Source organism: Cibotium barometz, chromosome 53 (assembly GCF_041138505.1).
Source record: "Cibotium barometz isolate CiBa-2024 chromosome 53, ASM4113850v1, whole genome shotgun sequence".
NCBI lineage: Eukaryota > Viridiplantae > Streptophyta > Polypodiopsida > Cyatheales > Cibotiaceae > Cibotium > Cibotium barometz.
Genome location: NC_141098.1, coordinates 23,277,896 through 23,296,156, shown reverse-complemented (window position 1 = coordinate 23,296,156; position 18,261 = coordinate 23,277,896). Strand labels below are relative to the sequence as shown.

The following is an 18,261-nucleotide window of genomic DNA, read 5'->3' as shown; positions in this document are numbered from 1 at the left end:
TTTGATGCACTATAGTTGAGTGTATTATTGTTTCTCCAGATTGAGTTCGCATCAAAGGTCCTTGGTGTTTCTAGTGGCAGGTCCCTTTTTTTTCATTTGCTACTACTAAGTTCATGTGTCCAGGTTCATAGCTCTAGACTCACATGTGCAAGTTCACATGTATAGGTTCACGTCTTTTGGCTTAGGCTTTTTAGCTCACGTGTCCAGGTTCACGCCTCTAGACTCACATCTCTAGGCTCAAGCTCACGTGTCCAAGTTTATGCCTCTAGACTCACGTCTATAGGTTCATGCCTCTAGAATCATGTCTATAGGCTTATGCCTTTTTGTGTATGAACTTGACTCACGTACTTCCCTTGTATGAAATGAGCCTATCTAGGGTATAGAAATCTAGGAACTAAGCTTATGATAGAGTTGGTGTGCAATTATTAGGGATTTTCCTTGCAATTATTAGGTGTTACTTAAATCCCCAATAATTATGAAGGACAAGGATTTTCCTTGGAATCTATAGCTAGTATAGATTGCATGACAAGAAAGTCTTCTAAGGACATGGATAGGTGTATCCTTATTACGAGTTTTTATGATAGTAATAATTGGTTTATACTATATAAGGTATACCTATCTCTAGACTCGTGTCTCCAAGCTTACGTGTCCAAGCTCACGGCTCATGGGTCTAGACTCACGGCCTCACATGTCCAGACTCATGTCTGCTAGCTCACTTGTCCAGAGTCATTTGTATTAGCTCATGTGTCTAGGCTTGCATCTATTTGTGTGGGACTGTGGGCTCACGTCCCCTACTCGAGAGCTGCCAAGATTTTTCTTTACCCATAGATGAAAATAGAATGCCCTAATGCAAACAAACTTCAAAAAAAATAAAAGCAATAAGCAAACATATCCAAGGCTCTAAAACTATACATTTATTTTAGAGTGTGATCTCCTAATCAACAACGATCAATATTGAGTAATCCCAATAGCTTGGAATGGACGAAAAATGAAGCTAAGCCTTAGGCTAGTCCCTAGCAGCTGTTCAAAATATGTCGAAGTCAAGAGCTTACCTTAGCCTTGAAGAAATGCTTATCATTGGGTCTTGCATTCAAGAAACAAATGCAACTTCCCATTGTGGGTGCACTAGCTCGTCTATCGCGTCCTCATTCTGTTGTCACACTGGAATGAAGGGAGATCTCTCAAGGCCTATGTGTAGACAAGAAGAGATCCGCCTTCATGATAGTTCTCTCTCACAAAAGGCAAGGGAAGAAGAAGAAACTAATGCAAGAAGAAAACTTATAATCAAACCTATCTAGCATGTATCCATTAAGCAAGATTCAATGATATACAAGAAAGCAAGAAGAAGGAAAAAGGAGAGCTCATAAGAATATTATTACAAGGGAATGATTGTGTATTGCTTATTGTAAAACACGACTTATATACAAGTGACTAGTTTTCACACTAGGCCGACCAAACTTAAAAATGGTACGACCTCTATTACTAGTCTTAAGCAACTATTTGACATTAAGCATTTGGTAAGGCTACTTTATATGTTTCAACACCATCTTACAAAAGATAAGTGCCCATTGCCGTTTTATGAGTGCCTCTATAAGTAAGATAGCAAAACGCCTAAGTTGGGCGGGTGAAACAATGTTAACCTGTGGAGCGGTCAACATCCATCAACACCCATCTTGATCTTGCCTTTGAAGCAATAGTGCTGCTCTCTAAGCATAAACACACACAATAAAAAGGCTATAAGCATCTCTAACACTCTAGAGTGATGAAAGGTTTCCAATCATCTAAGCTTGTAGAGGGTTATCTTGCCGATTGTGATTCTAGGAGAACCTTCTTATTTCACCGTAAGATTGTAAGGCATGCTATCATTATGAAGCCCATGGTGAAATGCTTAGCAAGATGAATTTTATGATACTATTGCTTGTTTTATCATCGTTTTTATTTGCTTTGTTTTATCATCGTTTTTATTTGCTTTGTTTTGGGTTGGTTTGTTAAATATAGCTTTTCTCAAGCATACCATCAATAAGTAGTTAAGGAGATCCCAACCTCATGACTCTCATTCATCCAAACATTCCATGAATAAAGGATACATGTAGGAGAGTCTCATGATCTTTTGTTGTTGTGCAGGAATTTTAAACTAGCAATAATTGCTCTCCAAGTACAAAAACATTGGAGAAAAAAAACAATGAGCATTTTTGTTATGACCATAAAGTAGACCGATCAATAAACATGTATGAATCTGATGGGCGATTAGGAGAGTGGCTTTATAATCCCAAAAAACTATTGGCAATTGTGTTATTAGTATCAGCCTGTGGCCTTATATAAGCAAGTGTGTGGCTAGCCAAGAAGCATGCTATGAATTGCCAAACCTTATTGGATGTGGTATGCGACACGTTTGTGAGCAACATGGTCTATGGGTCAGATTGCCTTGTGTCCAGGTGCTTTGCTAGCTTCACTTCATACTCAAGTGTGATCTAATGCATGTGGATCTACGGTTGGATTGGTGAGTCCACTTGTTGCTTTCTCATGTGTTTAAACATGTACATGCATGTATATTGGTGCTCTCGATGCACGTAGATTTTCGAATGTTTATACAAAGTCATCTCAAACTTATGATTAAAGGTGCTTGTACAAGAGCATACAAAGATTGTATAGCAATCGGGGCCTATGACTTTCATTTAAAAGGAAGACCTCAAGTTATTTATTCAATAATGTTTGGGGGGTTATTTCTACAACCCGCTAGGTTTCTCCAAGGAGGTTGGTCAGATTCATAAGGAGACATTAAATTTGAGAAATATTGATTTGTTGCATGCCCATTTAGATTATGGGTGGTAGGATGAAATAAATGATTTGATTCTTCATTAAAAACCAAAGCATATTATTCTTAGAATGATTTGGAGGGAGACTAAGGTAAAAGTTGCTATTTAGTATAGTTAAATGTATAAACAAGTAATAATTAAAGGGTTTTTTCTTTCTCACAAGATGATTGTTGTTGCTCACACCAAGGGGTGAGATGTAGTATTAGAGAGAGAGAGAGAGAGAGAGAGAGAGAGAGAGAGACACACACACACACAGGCGTGTAGTGGAGTTCAAAGCTTCATACAATCGCTCCTCCTCGCAGGAGCATGATAATTCAACGTCGTGTTATGGGTTCCCTTTGAAAGCCTGCCACTCGCTCTTGGCAGCTTCATTGCATTCTTCTCTCTCTCTCTCTCTCTGTGTGTGTGTGTGTGTGTGTGTGTGTGTGTGTGTGTGTCTCTCAATGTCACAAAATCTTTCTTAGCATTCCGCTTCTGCTGCCATCCCTTCCATCTGGATCCAACACAAGAGCTTCGATTGCAGAGGCTCCCCACTCCGGGATCGCAAACCCGCCGCCCTTATTCCAGTTCTCATCTCTCTCACAGAAAAGCAAGCCTGCCCAACAAAGTCGTAATGCTGCAGCCTGTCCTTCTCCCAGACCTCCAACCGCAAAATAGCAATCTCCGGGACTGTCACACAGTGAAAGGATGGATGTCAATGTATTAAGCATAATTAATAGAACCATGTAATTGGTGTTAATAGAACCACCTAATTGGTGTTAATAGTAGTAGAACCATATAATTGGTGTTAGAACCACAGTGGAAGGATGGATGTCAAGGTCTTAAGCGTAATTGGTGTTAATAGAACCATATAACTGGTGTTAATAATAGAACCATAGAATTGGTGTCAATAGAACCACTTAACCGGCCCTGCCATGTTAGCCGAGTGGTTAGGGGTCAAAGTCCCATTGTGGAGGTCGTGGGTTTGACCCCCTTGGTTAGGGGTCAAAGTCCCGATGTGGAGTAGCAGAGTGGTTAGGGGGTCAAAGTCCCGTTGTGGAGGCCGTGGGTTTGACCCCCCTTGTTTAGGGGGTCAAAGTCCCTGTTGGAAACATGGATCCTCCCACTTCCCGAGAGGTCACCCATCCCAGTTGTGTTCCTGCGCAAGCGCGCTTAACTGAGGTGTTCCACAAATTGGTCTTGCCATCCAGACCCCAAAACCTGAAGGTGTTAGGTGACCTCTGGTAATCCAATTTGTAGAAACCTCAACTTGCCAAGATTCAAACCCAGTCTCACCACGTGAGTTGGTTCTCTCTAGAAGTGTGGATTGCATCTCCAACACCCCCCCTCAAGCCACACTTTGGTTGAGGTCTTAGCTTCTAACATCACAACCTGGGCTCTGATACCATGTTGGAAACATGGATCCTCCCACTTCCCGAGAGGTCACCCATCCCAGTTGTGTTCCTGCGCAAGCACGCTTAACTGAGGTGTTCCACAAATTGGTCTTGCCATCCAGACCCCAAAACCTGAAGGTGTTAGGTGACCTCCGGTAATCCAATTTGTAGAAACCTCAACTTGCCAAGATTCAAACCCAGTGTCACCACGTGAGTTGGTTCTCTCTAGAAGTGTGGATTGCATCTCCAACAGTCCCAATGTGGAGTAGCCGAGTGGTTAGGGGGTCAAAGTCCCATTGTAGAGGTCATGGGTTTGACCCCCCTTTTTTAGGGGATCAAAATCCCAATGTGGATGTCACTTGGGAGTCAAAACAACCCATTGAATAAAGTGGATTTGACCCCGCTCGGAACGATGCAACGAATCAAGTGACAAGCTGTTGTTAAAACCCCTCTTAGAAAAAGAACCATAGAATCTCTTTACAAAACATTAACCCCGATGTACCTCTGATGGGGAACTCCAACAAATTATGCTCCCAATTGGGTTCGTTGCTTCGACGAATGATGTCTGTCTTCTTCCTGCTTTTATCTGATGGCAGGCCATCCAGGGCAACCTGACAAACACACACTATTCTTCAGCATGATCTAACAAAGGAGAGCAGCACCTTCCACTAAACTAGGATGGCCCACAACGTACTTGACAAAAAGAGCACAAGACTTTAGCACTATGAGAAGATAGCTGGCTGACCTTGACATAGAAGTCGGGCTGTTTCAGAAGATCATAAACTTTGTGCCAATCAGTTCCTATGAGTACTTTCACCTGTACACGAGTAGTCGAGTAGTCATCCAGTGACATGTGGTGGTCGGAGAATGTATACATATGCATACACATGACAGTGTCATACAATGACAGGTGGTAGTTGGAGAATCCATACATGTGAATAGCACATATCAAAGGCAAGATGTCACTGAGACCATGCATTAAGTGTATGCATCATCGATGGACACACATGGTTGGAATCCATTCATGCAACACTCACCTTAAGCAGAAGCTTTGGGGCCATGTTTGCAATCTGTTCAAAAGTCATCTCACTCTTAGTAGGTAGAAAAACCCCAGGTTTCTTCACAAAGCCAGACCCTCCATTTCCATCAAACAAAGCTTGAGCTATCCAACATGAGCGATCTTGGCCTTGGATGTTGAGTGCTGCAAGCTGAAACCCATGGGCCCAAGCACGAAATGGGTCTGGGTTAGACGAATTAAATCGCAAACCGAATGGATACATGCGGCCAAGGTTATTTTCGGAATACCTGCAACACCAACAGTAGAAAAATTATTATATAGACTATTGCCATGTCATTGCTATGTAAATGTGGAACACAAGGACATGGATGCATACTTGATTAGTGAGCCTGCATTTGCCTTGACAAGCTTCCTAAGCTGGGTTTCACTAAGATTGGCCATAACGGACCTATCTCCAGGAATCAGCTCTCCATGTACTGGAGCATCCTGCATTTGGCTTGGCTTTTCACAAAAGATGTAGATGAGTTCTTCTAGCTCCTGTGCCCGTGGTGGCAGCTGGCCATCTGAATGCGAGGAGGCTCCCCTTCTGGTGAGCACATCAGCAGCCAACCCTATCTGTGTCATAAAACCCTTCTTGGCTTGATAGCTTAGTGCAGTGGGGGATAAAGGGGGTGAATCCTCCTCTTCCGATCCAGGCAGAGATTGCATAAGATACGGAAACACAGCAACCACTGCTTCAGGGTCTGCAGCTGTCTGTCCATGTGTTAGTTGCACAATGCATATGCAAGCCAATTCAGCAATGGGGTAGACATATGCAAGCAATTTTAATGACATGTGGTAGAGTGGAGAATGCATAAACATGCATACACATGACACGGGCATACAGTAATGTGACATGTGGTAGTCGGAGAATGCATACACGTGGTTTTACATGACAGCGGCATGACATGTGGTAGTTGCAGAATGCACACACATGCACACACGTGACAGTGGCATATGGTGACATGTGGTGGCTGGAGATTGCATGATGCATATACATGCCGATGGCGTACAATGGCATAGTAGCTAGAGAATGCATACACATGATAGTGGCATACTGTGACACGAGGTAGTTGGAGAAGGTATACATGTGCATACACACAACAATGGCATACAGCGATGTGATAGTGTAAATGCATATCATGCATACACATGACAGTGGTTATGGCAATGCATGTGACATGGCACAATTCCACCAGCTGAAAGAAGCTTTTGTACCTGTTCCTGGAGTGCATCTTTAGGCGGTGTGTCAGAAATTATGATTTTGTGCTTGAGCTCCTCAGGTGAAGCAAACTGCCTTGGCGGCCTTTCAGCTGGTGAAGGCACAAAAAGCATCTCTCCTAGGATGTCTCTGATTATCTGCAAATTAATCCCTTAAGAAAAAGCATGACACTTCTACATAGCATACAAGACATGATTGCATTGTCCACAAAAGCTCACCTTAGCTGCCTCTTTTTGGAGATCTAGAGGCAGATGGTTTTCAATGGTGATTATCACTGGGTAGTCCGATGACACAAAAGCATTTTGTTTGATTGCTCTTAAGCACTCATGGAATGGTACAGGCTTTGTCAAGGTGCTGTATATTGATGACAAAAGCAGCAATACATAAATTAAAGTGCTCTCAAAAACTGTTATTTACTCATGCAAACCAAGGGGTCATTTAACCATCCAAAGACGTCATTGATTTCAATGCATGGTGGACAACTTGATTGAGATGAAGTTGAAAGAGCTTACTGGCCATGCAGCACCATGATTTCACCCTTGCGGTCCCAGCAGTCCAGCTCAATAACTCTGCATCCAGCTAGTAAGGCTTTTTCAATCATAACAGTGCCGGATCTTGAAGTGAGCTGATTGCCAGTGAGGTAAGAGTTGTGACTGGTATATATGAAGTAATGTGATAGGGGTGCAGTCATATCCTGTGTAGGCTGCCATGAGGGCAAAAAAAAACAGTCAATAAGACTAATGATAACATTCAAGGTGCATGAGTGTGTGCATGTGTGTACATGTTCATAGCATGCAAGCTTATCTGATACCATTGTAACACAATGTCCCACTAGAGATGAAAATTTTTACTTAGACAGTTAAAACTCCAAAAGAAAAATAATCAAAAGCACACAATGATGCATAAGAGCAGGCTATGCATTCAATCATACATGTGCATGTGTGATATATGATAAAGTTGAACACCACATTCGACCCGAAGAATATTGCTGATGGGCACGCCGGAGGTGTAGCATACATGGTGCTGATTTCATTCCTACTTAGGAGCCTTTACACATACACCTGCCCATCCCTTTTCTATAAGAGATCTGATGATGGACAGTGCACAAAATTGCATGTCCACCATCAGGGACCATCAGGAAATTCAGTCACCCATCCTTTGCTTAGGTATAGGTAAGGCACACCCTTTGCTTAGGTATAGGTAAGGCACACACTTTCTTGGGCCGCCGAAATGGCTGACTGATAGCCATAATTGAGTTCAACAGATGGGTTTTTTTTTTTTTTCAAGAAAGAGACTTCTATTAAGTATGAAAAAGGCATACAACAATCACGGCTATCAGCCGGAATAGAATAGAATCACCCCAATAAGTAAGGTGATTTCAACAGATGGGTTTTTATCTATGGAATTGCAGAAAATATACATACATAGGGTAACCAGCTAAGCTTAGTAGATATTGAAATTGGGGAAAAATGGGCAACTATAAAACCAGTTTTTTTCAAAATAAATTCCTGATTATCTCAAGAATTCTCTATTAGTTCTAAGTGTAGCATAGTAGCCACTAATTAAAAGAAAACTGCATGTGAAATGGCCTACCTTTTCTGATGGCTGCATCAAAGAGTTCAGCTTCGGATTTAACAAAAACTCAAAGAATTCATGAATATCCAGAGAATCAGAGCTTGAGCTTGTTGTGTTGGAGTTTTGATGGAATTGGGCGATTAGTGAAGCAGCATATTCCTCAGTGGCACATGATTCTCCCTGCGTGGAGGTCAGGAAGCTAGCTAAATCTGCTGCATTTAGGCAATCGTTACCGTTTGCAAGCGTTGCAAACGCCATTGCAACACAAAGGGGAGGCTGAGCACCCATTTGGGTCGTTGAGATTAAGGTCTAATTAAGCGACTGATGATTAGAAAACGGCCTTAATAGGAGAAGTGCGCAATCAAGGTTAGAGATGAAAGAGGTAGTGTACTGTGTAGCTCTTTATAGCGTCTTTGTGAGCTGGATGTGGAGGAAACCTACATTGAATAGAAGACCCAAAACGCGGTTTGACTTAGCTGGCTTGGCTATGGCGCGCTTCCTCAGAGGCTAGGCGTGTGAACCCTACCCAATGCACTCCCTAAGTTCTAGTTATACACATTTTTTTTATTGTTGGGGCTCCATTTTTTTTAATTGTTGGGTCTTTTTTGAACTTTAGTTGGGGGCTGTAGTAAATTAAGCTTTCTGCATTCCCTCAGATCATAAGTGTATTGCATTAAGCTTTCTACATTCCCCTAGGTCATACATTAGTGGGCTTTAGAAAATTAACTTTTCTGCTTGCCCCTTGGTGATAGGTTGGTTACACCTCTTGTAATCCTCCACAGAGGGTTTTTATGCTGCTTCAGAATATCTCCTTGCCCGATTGCTTGTCCATAATTGACAAGTGGTTAAGCCGGTCTGTTTATTGATGGTCAAATCACTCGTAGGTCATTTACACACATGTGGGCACCCAAGCATCTAACGACGATAGGCATAGCAAGAAAAACATTCCCCCCTCCCCTCTCTTCCCTTCCCCAACACAAAAACTATCAAAGATGTGTGCAAGCCCCTTACAATCCTCACCCGACATGAGACACCCCACCGTTTCTAATAGTAAGGTTGTCTCTACAGTGAGACTAGCAAGCCCCTGAACACCCCGACATTCCTAATAGCAAGACCTATGTACCAAACTCATCTAGGTGGAGTATGGAACATAGCTTTCATTCTTTCAATGATGATTTTTTGGCCAAGATTTATCTTTTAAGTAAAATAGAAAGTTTCATTTTGTTGCTCATATTCAATAAAGTGTTTATGCCTAAGAAGTCCTGCACTTCACAAGTAACCCTGAGCATAAGAAAGTATAATTTCTATCATTATACTTCACACTTTGAAGTCTATTAAAGCTCACAAATTTGTCATAATAACTCCAAAGAGCTCACAATATTATACTTCACACTTTGAAGTCTATTAGAGCTCACAACATATCATAATAACTCGAAAGAGGTCCTCATGGCTTTAATCCTTATATCTTCATGCGTTAATCAAATGTTGCATATTATTTGGCAAAAATGTTTAATATACTTTTTTGAGTGGAAGTTTGAGCACGGATCCGTTTTTTATTCAACATGTTCACCGTTGCACTGGTAGGAACTTGTAGGAATCAAACACCCCACATTGTGCTTTGGAACTTCAACCCTTAAAAACCACTTGGACTGCACTATAGGGATAATCTTCTTATGTATATTTAATGTAGCCATCCATGAGAAAGACATTGATCTCACTTTTTTCAATGAAAGGAACTCTAGAATCAAGACATTTCACATGATGAAACTATTCACTTTTGTGAACAACATCATGATGGGACTCTCACAACAATAAAAAAGGATTGAAAGTCAAGACATTTCACGTGTTGAAACTTGACACTCTTGAGATTAATGTCATGATGGAACTCTCATAACAATAAAAAATATTTTTGTATGACACACGGGACACTTTTGAAAGCTGTGTGCAAGCTAGAATTTGAGAAAAGATAGATTCGGTTAAGATAGAGCTAATTTGAAATTTGAAAAACCCATCACAATTTGATGGGAGACAGAAGAAAAAATCCTCAAACTTTTCAAATCTTAGCTATATTCTAGTGAAAGTATAAAGAAGATGCATGTTCAAAATTACAATTTCCTCTTCCAACACATAAAGAAAAGGATTTATGTAAGGTTAAATAAAAAAACTAAAATATTTTCTAAAACACTCTATGCAAGCCCCACTCCTAAATGTATAAGGACAATGCAGTCATTTTACTGACTATCATTTTTGCGAGCTACTTGAATTTGTGTCTAAATTGCACCCTTTACTAGTCTTTCTTCTTATGACTTTAAACATGTTGTCCATTACATGAGTATTTGTGATTTAATTGTGCTCTAATTCCTTAAACATACATATGACGCTCCAAGAAATAAAATTAATTGTGCTCTAATTTGTTAAGCATACTTATGATTCTCCAAGAAATAAGATTAATCATGGGATTTAATTAATTATGGGAATTAAGCATTACATGAGTATTTGGGATTTAATTGTGCTCGAATTAGTTAAGCTTGTGCTCGAATTAGTTAAGCTTACATATGATTCTTCAAGAAAATAAAATCGATACTCACATAGGCACATGTGCACTACTTTGTAAACATGCTTCATACACGACCATTTTCACTAAGAAGGAGAAGCATTGTGCATTTCTGCTAAGAGGAGAAGCGTTTTGCATAGGGCGTGTTGGTGTAGATTCACAAATTTTCATATGCTCACTCATGAGCATATGCATGCATGCATGGGCATACACATGCACACACACATGGGTGTGCACTCGCATGCCCACATGTGTGTGTGTGTGTGTGTGTGTGTGTGTGTGTGTGTGAGAGAGAGAGAGAGAGAGAGAGAGAGAGAGAGAGCATTTCTTTTAAAGAAACAAGTCACAAATGCATTTTTTAACTTGGAATTGTGTATGGTGGTGCATAAAATCAATTGTAATTCTATTTTTAGGTTAATATTCACTCAACACGTTAGAGAATATCTAGGCTTCTAGATTTGAAGCATTGATCTTGCTTGCTCTTGCTTCTCCCACCATTTTTTTTTCTTGAACATGAAGATGGAGAGAGGCAACAACTAAGGCATTCATGAAGAGGTTAAATTCATTCCTTATAAATAATCCATAGATGTTTTTTTTAAATGAGGATAAAAGTAAAACCTATCTCAATTGTATAGTAGGTGGCCACAAACATGTAAGGCAACTTAAACGATGCAACATTGTTAGAAGCATGTAGATGTGCTTTTTGAAAATTAATAACGTCTCATCATTGTGTCTTCTAACAAATAATTCTTTATAAATTTAAGTCAAGATAGATTTGCCCTATTCAAGTTAGAATACATCAAGCCTTAAATTGACCCTCTTTTGTGAACTCAAAAAGCTCTAACTTTGATAATACATGAATGAACTAAAGCATTTGAAATGGCAACACAAATCCTAAAAAGTTTATTAGCATGTTGGGATTTTGTTTGGTTCAAGTAGAAAGGTCAAGTGTGCATTATATTCTTCGAAAAGTTTATTAGCATGTTAGGATTTTGTTTGGTTCAAGTAGAAAGGTCAAGTGCGCAATATATTCTTCAACTATAATTTCTTCTGGATCTACTTGATCTTGGAATCAGACAACAAAATTAAGATTATAATGAAAGTATTGGAGGTCTATGGATAGACAAACATAATCGTGTATGTTTTTTTCAAGAGAAAAAACATATATGGCACTGCAAGGGGAAACAATTCATTGTCCTCTTCGACATGGGCAGTTCTGAGGATGCCATCTTTCCGCAATTGGCAAACAAGATGAGATGTACCTTGGTTCCTTACCGTTTAAATGTGGACGGTTTTACCCCTAGTCTACGTACACATATGTGATACAAAGTCTTTAAAGGTTTCCAAAAGCAAGGTCTACAGCTAAGAGTGTGAGTTTTTTTTCATTTGGAAATTGGTAAGAAAAGAATTAAAAGTAATTTACCGATAAGCAAAAATAAATTTCCTTCCAAGTTTCTTTATGTGTCAATATTTCATGTGTTTTTGTAGTTTTCAATAAATACATGGGCATAAAGTTTTAGAAAAATCTTGATAGCCTCTACTTCGTGCCGATTCGCCGCCTGAGGCAACACGATTACTTATATCATTAGTATGTGCCGATTGTTGCTTGAGGTATCACACTTCTACTTTGTGTCAATTCACCGCTTGAGGCACTTTGAAATTTATGAACAACTGAGGGCAGTTGCTCCTCAACCCCGGGACATGTTATGTAAATATATTTTAAATGATTATTTGGATTTATTTTTATGGTGAACACTATGTGCATATAACACATGTGATTGTTTTTTATAAGAAGATCAGGTGTAGGACTAGCATGAGTGCTCGGTGACTCTCCTCCAATTTTTGTGTGAAGACATTGTGGGTGGCCATCAAATATTTAGACCATTCATTTGGAGACCATTTTATTTAATTTATTTGGAATCTTGTAGTGTAATCAATTTATTTGATTCATTGTAATGCCTTAGCCTACTAAATATGAGGTCAATAATTAAAGCATACAACTAACCTATTCTTAAGGGAAAAGGAATGGCTTTCCTATTTTTATGAGAAAAGGAATGGTTAAGGCCCGAAGTGGAATGTATGTTCATGGCTCACGCAAGCTATTCTTGAATATATATAAATACACTTGTTTGAGGAGAGAGCCATAAAACAAGTAGGGGAGATTTAACCCATTGTGGTGTTGTGTATCTCTCTCTCTCTCTCTCTCTCTCTCTCTATTTTTTGTTGATGAAGCTACACAATATTTTATGTTATGTTCCTTGCTTAGTATATGTGTTTAATCTTGCAAGAAAGAGACTGATGGTGATGGAAATATTTTCTTGTAAGAGGTTGTCATCATCTTGATAACACTCCTTACAATAGTCCCATGGTTCAAAATAAGATAATCATGAATGAAAATAAAAAATAATTATGAATGAAAATCATTTATATAAATTCTAGTATGGCCCATTATCATTAGCAACTTGGTGTTGATCCCTTCCCATCATTCCCATTGCCATTGACCATATGTCCTTGTGTTTTACAAAGAAAGAGCTTGCCAAGAGCTAAAAGGAACTAGGGAATGTCTCTAAGCATCTCAATTCGACATTGGTACAATAAGGTTCTTACTTTTTTGAAAATTGAGAGAAGGTTAACGCCCACTTATTTTTACATCAAGCTTCCACATATACATGTGTTGTTAAATATGTCTTAAGGGTTTAAACCTCATATGTACAAGAATAAAAGAGAGAATTGCTCTATTTATATGAAGGGAGATAATTTTTGACTTGAAGAATAAATATGGGATAATTGTGGGAATTTTGATGTGTTAACATACATATAATCTTTTTTAGAATAAAGAGGATTGCTTGTGTTAAAATAGGTCGACATTGGGAATATAACAAACTCAAATTCCCCTTGCATAGCCATTTTTACATGTTACATTATATGTGCATATAACATAATTTCCCTTGCATATCCATTTTTATGCCTACTATTATTACTAGAGAGGTCTCATAAAAAGCATTGAAGTCCAAAAAATTAGCGCAATGAGACCACTCATCTCTATTATCTCTATGATGGAACATTCTCTTGATGTTTTCCTTTTCATGTCTAAAAAGGTTAAGATTATTTTTGGTTATAGTAAAATAATGGGAATAAACTCAAAGCTAGCATGAGCGAATAATGAGGTGTGGAAAATGACCTTGATTTTTTGAATGTTTTAGCTTATTTTTTGGGGGTCATGCATGAATCACCATGGATTGATAACTTTAGAGTATAGCATATTCTTTATATTTTTCAACATCAGTAACTACTATTATTTGGGGTGCCACCATGAATCACCATGGATTGATAACTTTAGAGTATAGCATATTCTTTATATTTTTCAACATAAGTAACTACTATTATTTGGGGTGCCACAATGACGAAGAGAGAGAGAGAGAGAGAGAGAGAGAGAGAGAGAGAGAGAGAGAGAGAGAGAGAGAGCTCACAATAATCATATTAGAACCACACATTAATCATATTAGAACCACACATTAATCATATTAGAACCACACATTAGAGCCTTTTGTAACTTTAAACCTTAGAAGCAAGGTAATGTAACACACAAGAAGAAGTTATAGTTTGTATTTTTTCTGACTATGAAAGAGTATCTAAACACTTTATCATTTCTATCTCGTTAATTTCTCTCTCATCTTGTATGTTTAGTCAAAATAATATAGCATGTCACTTATACAAAAATTTAAGATTAATATATTAAAAATTGAAAATTTCTTAGATCAAGTTTATCTCTATCTTATTTAATACATTTAAATTTGTTTAGTAAGAGTATAGTAGTATTAGTAAAATACATTTAGTTTCTCTCACTTATACTATGATATTACATAATATTAGTTGATTAAATTGATTTCTCTATCTTAATCTCTCATACTATATATGATTGTTCAAGAGTCAAAAACTTTTGGCCAATTAGAAATAATTTAGGCTTGTTCAAATAGATTTATTTCATTAAATTTATTGTCTTATCCTTTGTAGCTCTAAGCATAAATTTCTTAGATCAAGTTTATCTCTATCTTATTTAATACATTTAAATTTGTTTAGTAAGAGTATAGTAGTATTAGTAAAATACATTTAGTTTCTCTCACTTATACTATGATATTACATAATATTAGTTGATTAAATTGATTTCTCTATCTTAATCTCTCATACTATATATGATTGTTCAAAAGTCAAAAACTTTTGGCCAATTAGAAATAATTTAGGCTTGTTCAAATAGATTTGTTTCATTAAATTTATTGTCTTATCCTTTGTAGCTCTAAGCATTTTTTGACTTTAATGTTGTAGCTTAAACTAATGCAATTTAAACATTAGACTGATCATATATCTTGTTTCAATATAAGTTACTCTAAACATGACACAAATTTATTTTGATTTGTGAGGAAATAATCCCATATTAAAACCTTAATTTCCTTGAGGTCATCATCAAAAATCATATTTCCCTTATAATTTATCAACATTACAGTGATCGTATATCTTGTCTCTAAACATAACACAAAATTATTTTGATCAGTGAGGAAATAATCTCATTTTGAAACCTTACTTTCCGAGGTCATTATATCATATCTCCCTGGTATGTGGACGGTCGAGATGGCATCATTGTGCATGTTGAATGTATATCCAAGTGGGCATGTTGACCGAGATCCCTTGTGGCATTGACATGGATCCCAGTGGCCTACGTATCTTGATCAAGATATCGAGGTAACAATGACGTGTTTTAGTGACATGGATCATGACATCCCTTTTGACGTTGTTGGCATGGCGGTTGTTGGTATCTTGATCGAGATATTGCACTTTTGGCTTGGGGGGCACGTGTCATGTTGTTATTGATGTTGACATCTTGATCGAGATACCCTGCCCGTGAGTTTTTCTCCTTGTGTCAATTTCTTATTTTCCTTGAGAGTGAACGAAAGTGAGTACCCTTACCTTGTGTCAATGTCTTATTTTCCTTGAGAGTGAACGAAAGTGAGTACCCTTACCTTGCATCCACTCGTAGATATTTAGTATCTAAATAGACTAATGGAATCCCACAACACTTACATACTATTCAAAACAAGTAGATACTCGGTATCTAAATACACTCTTTGTATCTAATGAAATCCCACAACACTTACATAGTATTCAAAAAAAAGATACCTTCTATCAAATTTACATACATAGTATCTAAATGGCTACTTAATATCTAAATGAATACCAAGTATGTAAATGGATATCTAGTATCCAATTTAGATACCTAGTATCTAAATGAATACCAAGTATGTCTCTCTCTCTCTCTCTCTCTCTCTCTCTCTCTCTCTCTCTCTCTCCATGCCCTCCGTCCCTCCGTCCCTCTCTTTTTCTCCCTCTACACACTCTAACCCTCTTGCTCTCTTTCTCATCCTCCTTCAACATGCACCCTCATGATTTCTCCACCTCTATCTATCACTCTCCCTCCCTCCCTCCCTCCCTCCGTCTCTCTCTTTCTCCCTCTACACACTCTATCTCTCTCCGTCTCTTTCTCTCCCTCCTTCAACATGCACCCTCATGCGCTCTCCACCTCTGTCTATCGCTCTCCCTGTCTCTCTCATTACCACCGTATGCTCTCTCCCCCTGTCTAGCCCTCTCCCATTCTCTCTCCACTCACTCGCTCTCTCTCTCTTTCTCCCTCTACACTCTCTCTCCCTCTACCTCTACCCACACACACTCTCTCTCTCTCTCTCCCTCGCCCTCTACCCACTCTCTCTCTCTCTCTCTCTCTCTCTCTCTCTATTTCTCTTCATCCTTCAACATGCACACTCATGCTATCTCCACCTCTGTCTATCCCTCTCCCTCTCCCTCTATGCCCTCTCTCTCTCTCTCTCTCTCTCTCTCTTCATCCTTCAACACCACGAACCCTCATGTTGTCTCCACCACTGTCTATCCCTCTCTCTCTCTCTCTCTCTCTCTCTCTCTATCTCTCTTCACCCTTCAACACACACCCTCATGTTGTCTCCACCTCTGTCTATCCCTCTCCCTCTCTCTCTCTCTCATTCCCTCTCCCTCTCCCTCTCCCTCTCCCTCTCCCTCTCTATATTTATATGTAGAGAGAGCGGGAGAGGGGGAGAGAGGGAGAGAGGGAGAGGAAAAAAGGATTGACCCCGCCAATCTCTCTCCCTTTTTCTTGTAACTAGCCCCCCTCTCCCCTACTTTCTTATCCCCCCCCCCCTCTTTCGCTCTCTCCATCTTCCCTATGCTTAGTTTCTCTCTCTCCCTCTTTCTTATGGTTAATCTTTCAATTTCTCTCTAAATCTCATTCTATCTCTTTCTACCTCTCTATATGCAAATTACCTAATTCATTAGTTTAAGGAGAGGAGAGATATTGAAGGGAAAAAAATAATTTCAAATAAATTCATCTACACAATGAATAAAGTTTTCTAAGGAAAATACATTCCTTAGTTAAGAAAAACTCCATACCAATGAGAGTTCTATAAGTAACCAAAAAGAGCAAATCCACACATTTACATATTCTATTTGCCATGATTACTCTTCTTTATTCAATTACACACTACATGATCTACTTCTAGCACTACTAAACTAGGCATCCTTCTCTTTCACTACCTTCCCAAGCTCCTCTATTTATCTATCTCCCTGTCTATTTGCCATGATTACTCTTCTTTATTCAATTACCGAGAAACACTACATGATCTACTTCTAGCACTACTAAACTAGGCATCCTTCTCTTTCACTACCTTCCCAAGCTCCTCTATTTATCAATCTCCCTGTCTATATGCATATTCAAATTTACAACTTTAAGGAGAGGAGAGACATGGAAGGAAAAAAATGAAGGATACCATACTTGCAAAAAATTCATGTACACAATGAATTTTTCCTTAGTAAACTCCATACAAATGAGAGTTATCTAACCAGAAAGAGCAAATTTATAACTTTAAGGAGAGGATTGAAAATAAAGGATTTACTCAATTTCAAATTCCATTGATATAAACCTCCATCTTCAAATGGACTATCTTCATTGAGTTTGTTTCATACCTTTTGTGCTTCTAGACCCTTTTGCATATGCTTAAATATTTCACGTTCAGGCTCTTCTATCTCTCTCTCTGACTTACATCATTAGCTTAGATAAGAGCTTGGTGAAGTGTTCTTTCATGTTCGTCATAGTGCTACTGGAGGTAGACATGTTGGAGTGATGAGAGGGAGAGAGAAAGAGGGTTTAGGGTTGAGAGACAGAGAAGGATCTCCCACACCAAGCTTGTTTCCATCATAAATGGAAACAATCTTGGTGTGGTCTCAACCACAAACTCCATGTAACTAGCACACAACTTATGCCCATCAATTTACATGTTTCCATCATACATGGACTTAAACACAAACTCCATGATGTGACTAGCACAACATGTGACTCATATATGCATCTAGATCACCTTTCTCCCTTTCATAACCACACCATACACAAATAACTTTTGTTTCAATGCACATTTTGGCTTCTCTTAAAATACCAATGTGGAGAAAACCTACCTCACACAAAATACATATGACAGTGATGAACACCGCTCGCCAAAATGCAAACTCAAATAATTAAAAAAACCCTTTTTTTATGGATGTAAATCTCTCCTTAAGCGATCTCATAACCCTTACATCGTAACCACAACATG

The 18,261-nt window shown here is 38.7% G+C and overlaps 1 protein-coding gene across 1 annotated transcript; it reads right to left on the bottom strand.

Annotated features, from left to right (window-relative positions):
• Positions 1-3,080: 3,080 nt before the first annotated feature.
• Positions 3,081-8,583, bottom strand: LOC147608422 (phosphoinositide phospholipase C 6-like). The gene is made up of 9 exons (XM_086789115.1): positions 8,062-8,583; positions 6,981-7,171; positions 6,687-6,822; positions 6,465-6,605; positions 5,584-5,960; positions 5,227-5,494; positions 4,935-5,006; positions 4,692-4,800; positions 3,081-3,485 (listed from the first exon to the last, which is right to left on the bottom strand). The coding sequence occupies exons 1-9, from the start codon at positions 8,329-8,331 to the stop codon at positions 3,277-3,279; spliced, it is 1,773 nt and encodes a 590-aa protein (XP_086645241.1). The 5' UTR covers positions 8,332-8,583; the 3' UTR covers positions 3,081-3,276.
• Positions 8,584-18,261: the final 9,678 nt, after the last annotated feature.